Source organism: Cucumis sativus, chromosome 3, assembly GCF_000004075.3.
Source record: "Cucumis sativus cultivar 9930 chromosome 3, Cucumber_9930_V3, whole genome shotgun sequence".
NCBI lineage: Eukaryota > Viridiplantae > Streptophyta > Magnoliopsida > Cucurbitales > Cucurbitaceae > Cucumis > Cucumis sativus.
In genome coordinates, this window is record NC_026657.2 from 33,688,830 (window position 1) to 33,696,817 (window position 7,988).

Below are 7,988 nucleotides of genomic sequence, written 5' to 3' on the forward strand. Positions count from 1 at the left end.
GATTATCTTTAATTAATGTGCATATAAAGGCTACTTACATAAATGGCTAATAATTCAGATGGTTGAATGTTTAATATCTAGATGAATCATATTCCACGTCTACGATAATTTAAATTAGGAATAGATTTAAACACGATCGTTCAAAAACAATTCACAACTTAAATTTTTTTTTTTTATTGAATGTTTTTTTAGAAGATTATGTTAATTCTCATTGACTCAAACATATTTTAGATTATTAACTACAATTTAATCATCTAGAATAAAATATAACAATTAAATCGTAAAAAAGGAAAAAAAACTAATGATAATGATATTATTATCCATTTGGAAGGAAAATATGCTTAATTTTTAAAATGAGAAAAATAAAAATTCAAGTTCTTGTTTGATTATTTCTTTGAACAAAGAGTTGAATGCTTGAAAAGATTTTAAAACAAAATTAGACTTTTAATAATTACTAAGAAAAAAAGAAAACTACTCTTTTCTATTTAAAAATAAAAAAATATATTTTTTGCGTATTAAAATTAGTAATATCAACGGTAATCATAGACTTATCGGGTCTTAAATTTACTACTTTTACAATTTAGAAAATATAATGACATGATTTTATTATCATAATTTTTTTTTGTTGCTGTTTTTACCATGGAGAAGTTGTACGTTAGTTTAAAATTTTGGTATAGATTTTAATTAGAGTCATTTTTTAGATATAAGAAATTGAATCAAAATATTATAATCAATAGTGTGCCGTCTAAATTATTATGGTTAGGCATATTATAGGTAATAGAACCACCCAAAAGTGCATCAAGTGAGGCCGATGTGGAGGCAATGCCCAAAGGCCCAACCCCATGCGTCTATTTAAATTTTAAAGGGCTTAAGCCCACGTTTTTTCTTACCTCTAAACTTACCTTAGTTGCATCAACTTTTACCACAATTAATAACCATTTTGTAATCTATAAGTTGAAAAATTGCATAAGATTTTCATATATGCAACTTGATTGAATGGAATTGAGCTATTTCCTTCTCCATCCTTGTGGGAGTCATCACCACAATTCAAAGAGCTTCATATATTCATTTTCTGGATTAGAGATTAGGCTTCAAGGTTTGTACAAATATCCTTTTCTCACCCAATTTGCTATACTCCTATTTATTGACCTCAACAGAAAATATCGAATCTTGATCCCTCATTATTCACCTTCTTTTAACTTTGAACTTTAAATTCATAAAATTGAGCATAACTCTATTCTATTGAATGGAAGGCAAATACAAACTTTTATTTAAGTTTCAAGTCTAATTTGATGAAAATGAAAACTTAAAAGTCGAAATTGATATATGCAGACCTAACTAAGTTTGTAGTCAAAATATACATCATTTTCAAATAAATATATATGGACTATACAATTGTCATTAATTGTATTGTCATTGTGTAGTATAGTCTTATTTAAATAGATCTGTCCACATGAATATCTTCTCTCTCCACGAAGTTGACTTCTGATATTGGCTGAATGAATTGGTGAAAAGACATAGACACACAATTAAATGTTAATCATTATTCCATTCAATTAGTCTTCTTCTTCTCTATCAATTTTCATCTTCTTTGATCCATTCAAACAAGAAAGAGGAAGAAGAAGACGAAGAAGAAGAAGAAGAAAAATGAATCAAAATTTGAGCTCTCTCCTAATAGGGTTGGTTGGTGCAGCCATAACTTTATCAGCTTATTCTCAAACTTTGATATCTCCAACTGAGTGCATCACAGTGGGCCTTCTTGTTCTCATTTTTGGTCTTCTTGTTAATGAAGGTTTCATCTCTCTTTAAACATCCCTACCTATAATTCCTTTTATTTCTCTTTTTGCTACTAATTTCCACCTATTTTCAACTTTAATTTCGCTACCTTTTTGTTTCTAGCTATGTATTCTTTAAACATTTGTATTCTTATTTGTAATAATATCTTGGTGGATTGATCATATATCAAGTTTGAGATCCATTCATGATCATTAATGTTTTTGGTCAAGGCTTTGCATAAATCTGAAAATTTCATTGAGATTGAGTAGTGTAAGTTGATGTGATGTGATGCGATCCGATGCTATGCTTCAAATTTTAGTTTCTTTGTTTAAATCTTGTAGATCTCATCTTCAAGATTTACAATTAATGGGTAATAGTAATAGTAATAGTACTACTTGAATGTATTTGTAGTTTTCTTTTTCTTTTTTCATAACAACTTTAGGAGTAAATTAAATGTTAAAGGAATTTGTAACCCTAATAATTTAGGGACTTTTCAAAAAATGAGCAGCCTTATGCAAAGTCAAACTATCCTTGTTAATTACTAGCTACATAATCTGATAAAAAATGTCCTATTCAAATACACTTATTTCATGCATTTGATAATAATTACAAAAAATATATATACATATATTAAGCAATCGTTTTGGCAATGTATTGCATAATGATGATATAAGCACAAAGGCAAAGTTCTTTAAGTTTCAAAAAGTAAAGCAAAATCCATTTAAAATTTTTGTAGGCTTCTATACAATTATCCAAAATTCTATACAATTATTGCGAATTAATCAATAACTTGAAATCATTTCAATGTAGTCATTCTGTCACATGGTAGCTGTCTTTCTTTATAACATGTTGGTGTATATATGATTAAAGTATTAAGTTTTAGATTCTCTATGTAATATATCCAACAAAATATAAACCCACCCACCCCATTGTACTAACATCTCAAAGAAATTCTTTATCACATTGGGATTTTCAAGTATATATATATATATATATATATCATGTTGTAGACATATACAATAGTATATGTATATTGAATTGTTAGATTCAATTGTAAACAGTATTGTACCATATATAATAAATGTGCAAACAAATGATGAAGTATCAATTAATTTTATTGTTGAAATTGTAGATAAGAACAAAAGATCAAAACCTAACAACAACAATATGGAATAAAAAATGTACTACAAGAACTTATTACATGAAAAGGAAGAAATAACTAAGCACAACCATATTTATATCATTCCATTCTATATATCCATATCTCAAATAAAATTGCAAGTAACTAAAGGCTTAAAGGGATAATTTATTAGTAACATAAAATCGTTTGAAACTGTATAAAAAAACACTTGAAATACAAATAGTAAATAAAAGGGCATGCACTAATGATTCAAATGTTAAAACATGATATTTGAAAATTGATTAAAATTAAAAGATGTCCAAGAATATAATAAATATAAAGTAAAATGAGGCTAAACTAGAATTTAGCTCAATGTAACACAAATATATAGATTTGGTAGGTGCGATCTTCATCAAAAACGATCTTGCATGAAAGAAGGAGGAAGTTATATAGCCAAAGACGCCTTGCCGACCAAAAGTAAACCATAATAGAATAACATTACTGTACGATTAGTTTTTTTCTAGTACAATTCATGGAGTACTGTAAACGTAATTGAATTGGTTAAATTATTGGAATTTAATTCATCCAACTTAAGAATAGATGGAGATGAAAAGAAATTGAAACTAGGAAGAAAGAGTTTAAATGGTTTTGCCGGCAAGTCATCCTTGGCTGAATCACTTGAAACCTCCTTCCCACATGCAAAAGCTTTGATGAAAAATACCATATAGACTCATTATCAAATAAAAGGTGACCTGTTATTCTTCATTTCTTTCTCTATCCCATGCAAAATTTCTAAGCTCTCCTGAATTATTATTTCCACACTGTCACGATCTTCCCTCATCCACTTTTTTTTTTTTTGGTGTAAATATGATGATATGAGCAAAGATTGGTTTAAAAAATTGAAAATTATTTTAAATCACATAAAGTTATTCAAAATATTAACAAATATAACAAAACTTTACTTTTTTATGATCACATGAATAGAAAATGAACTTTTGTAGTATTTGTAAATATAAGTTGACTCAATCTGATATGTTTAAAAAAACGTTATTCTAATTCCGAAAAAGTAGAAAAAGAAGGGAAGGAAGTGGAGAAAGAATGGAAGAAGAACGTGGAGAAGAAGAGAAGGAGAGAAGAAATATGGGATTGGAGAAGAAAGAGTTTGTTGACAGCATATTGGCCAATGGTGGGTTTTTATGTAGAGAAATTGGAAAGTGCAAGACTCTAATAACTTTGTTTTATTTATTTAACATATAAATTGATGATGGAGAGTATTAAGTAAACAATAAATGTTAGGCATTTTAGAGAGGTTGAACAGAGAAGAGGGTAATCTGGTGCCAAGGAGGGGTCAAAAAATTGTGTCCTTTTCTCCATAACTCCAACGAAAATTATTAAAAACCATTTGGTTAAAAATGAAAAAAAAGAAAAAGAAAAAGAAAAAGAGTTTCAAATCTTGTTGGATTGAGACCAAATTTAATTCCACATGTCTTCTCCATTTCATGAGAATTGATGTTACCACACGAACTGTAAATAAAAGTCTGAACAACGTTACAATAATACACTATAAATATTAATGAATAATTGTATATGGTGAAATGCAAAAGTGTTGATTTATATATATCTTATGGTTTTTCTTTTAAATATTTAATTCTTACAAGCTTTCAAAAAATTACAAAAGTAGTTAATGTAATTTAATTTAAATGTAATTAAATACCAAAAAAAGAAAAACTTATTTCAATTCATATTCATTTAGAGATATTCAAATCTTTCATCTTACATATGGTAAAATTTATAGTATTGATATTTAGGTTAGAAATTCAAATGTGTGTAAGTTACAATCGAATCGTAATAAGTATAAGAAAAAAATAATAATTAAGGAACAATAAGAGAGTGTGTTGGATGAGATAGATACTCGATCTCCATTCCATTTGTTATTGAACTAAAAACATATTTGAATATCTAAGTGTTTAGTTAAAGTTATTGGGATACTTTTAACCAGTTGAATTTTATATTAAAGTGGACAGCACATGAAAGGGATTGGTGTTATAATAATTGTTTGATACAGAAAGATGAAGAACTAAAAAAAGAGAGAGAAAAAAAGGATGAAAGATGCATCAAAATCACTGTCTATGGATCAGTCATTGAAGAGATGGAAGAGAAGGGAACAGAAGTAGAATTAAATGGGGATGTAGAAGGGGATGTAGTACTTAGCAGGAGGAAGTTGAGTTAGGTAAGAAATCATTACTCCGTATTTGCCCTTACAAGGACAAATACGTAATTTACACACACATATATTTTCTATTCACTTTCCAATTTCATTCCAAAATTAATTGTTTTATATTTTTCCTTAAAAATTACTTTCGTTCCTCAACTTTCCTTTTCAGAAGAATAACAATTTACTTGTTTTGATTTTTTTTAGTTTTAATAATTTGTGGGTTAAAATAATCTAGATGAAAATAACAAATAAAAAAGAAAAGAAGAATATGATAAATGAACAATAATAAATATTTTAACATGGCTAATAATGTTCACGCCAAAAATAGTTGTAAATATCGCTATCGTAATTATGAAATAGAATTTACTTGGTGTAATGGTACTTTTATATATACTAGTAAATATGGGTGATTTTTTTTAAAATTTTGAACGGTAAAAATTTTGGAAATTGGATTAATAAATTTTTTTTAATTTACAGATATTTATGATTTTTTAAAAATAATTTATGAGTATTTTTAAATAAAGTTTTAAAGGTTTTTCAGTAATTTTTAAAAGTTAAATCAATGGTTTTTTTTAACTTTTGAAAGTTTAATAGTAAAGCAAATGACTAATATTATTTTAAGGAAAGTCACAAGATACAGATAAATTGTCAAAAATGACAAATTTGACAACATATATCAAAATTTCAATTAATAATAGACATTGATATGTTTATGTCATAAATAGGATCCAAAATTTTGATATATATCGTAAATATTTTAATTTATTTTGTTACTTTTAAATATATTGTTGAAATATATCATATGTGGATATGGGTGGTTTGTGCCAATTTTTTTTTTTTTTTTTTTTTTGTTGTAATGCTTAAAGAAAGACTCTAAGCAATACTTCTTCTACGACTTGAAGAGCATTGTACATATTTGATGCTCCCACTTTGTTTTAAACACATCCAATTGCTATCAAACGTAATCACTTCCTCCATTCTATTATATATATTATATACATATACACTTTAGTTTATGGAACGTATTTTTTTTTCTCACAATTTTGTATTGATGGTCAATACATACATGCATTTTTAAATATGTTCTGAAAATAAAAACAAATTTTTGCTTGATTTTTTAAACATGTTTCTACATTGATGTAGGCAACAAATAAAAAATCATTAGAACGACGTAAACAAAGGGTATTATTTGATTTTGGTCTCGGTCACATTAATTTATGTCCACACACATATAATTTATTATTGAAAATTGTGAAATATTAGAGATGAAAAGTATATACAGATGAATTAATAATAATAAGAAGAAGTTTGAAAGGGTGGATTATATAATATTCATGAAATGTCCAATTTAAGTAACTATCATTTTCGTATGACATTAAATCCACTTGTTTTACAGCTCAACCAGTGCTGTCGCCAAAATCCGATCAATAGATTTGGTTATAAAACAAAAACAACAATAGACTTTTAATCCTATATCTAATTAAGTTCCATATTAGATCATTTTCAAATTTTTTGAAGTTTGTGAATCTTATGTACATACAAATGGAGAGTCGGACATAATTAGAATTTCAAGGATTTAATAGATATATGAGAAGTGCAAAAACGTGGTTAACATATACAAATTTTGTAACATATATATATATATATATATATATATTTTTTGTAAAGTTGATAAACACAGGCTTGAAAATTCATGGATTAAACATAATTTAACTTGATGGCATGTGTTCTTAGCTAGTTATTATTTCTAAAAACAGATAATAATAAATAAAATAATCTAACACATTAGTTGTTATTCATGTGACGTTGGGAGATTTAATATGATAAGATCAGGTAATGGAACTTGGTCTAAAATTGAGTTAAGATATAGCAAAACGACCACTATGTTGTATTGGTGTATGATTATATATATAGTTGACCTTGTCCTTTCTTGAACAAAAATTATATACACACAGTGCCTGCAATTAGTTTGCATGACTTCACTTGAGTTACTTTGTTACCAGATATATCCCTCCTGATCTCTTTATATATCCATTTAATTCAGGTTATGTGAAACATATCTCTCATGATCCATCCAACATTAATATTTGAAATAAATCCCTCTTTTATATTGTTTTCCATTTAAATTTATTTTGGTTGCAACCAAAAATGCATAAACCCAATGATAGCGTTGAAGTTAGCTACATCGCTGCATTAATCCAGAACAAGCTCCAAAACCTACCTTGTGTTACTGAAGAATGTTGCATCTATCGTGTTTCCAAACGACTTGTTAACATTTACCCTAGTGTCTACGAACCTCAACTCATTTCCATCGGTCCTTTTCATCATGGTCGGGAACATTTGAAGCTAATGGAACAATTTAAACTACAGTTTCTCCTTCGGTATCTTTCCCGTCTTTCTAGACGGCCTTTGTCGTTTGAGGTCGTTGTTAAAGCTGTTGGAGGCGTTGACGAGCCCACTCTAAATTTACTCTAAATCTCACAAACTTTTAAGAGAAGAAATTTGTTCTCTTAGAAAACTCAATAACACACAAGAGAAGAATGTTGTTCTCTTGAAACTCACTTACTTTCTAAAACTCAATTTGCTTCTATTGATTTGATTCTTTTTTATCTATGTATACAAATGAAGGAAATGATCTCTATATATAGTATTCAAGAGACACTTCCTAAAAGACACAAAATAAATGAAGTACATGAATACATACCATTCATGTACTTGAATAATTACATGTATCTAGAAATGCATATGTATCTTGAAACTAGAAATGTATCTATTAATGTGTTATCCATAATGTATCTAGCTTATTAATTTCTAACAAAAGCCGCTTTGGAATGGGAGACCAAAGCTCGCAAGTGTTATGAAGATTGTGCCATCAGC

General features: G+C 27.6%; 1 protein-coding gene across 1 annotated transcript; it reads left to right on the forward strand.

The window, feature by feature from the left end:
- The first annotated feature begins 1,466 nt into the window (after nucleotides 1–1,466).
- LOC105435000 lies at nucleotides 1,467–2,035 on the forward strand. Its single transcript, XM_031881995.1, has one exon. It carries the CDS (start codon nucleotides 1,648–1,650, stop codon nucleotides 1,807–1,809), a length of 162 nt encoding a protein of 53 aa, XP_031737855.1. The 5' UTR covers nucleotides 1,467–1,647; the 3' UTR covers nucleotides 1,810–2,035.
- Nucleotides 2,036–7,988: the final 5,953 nt, after the last annotated feature.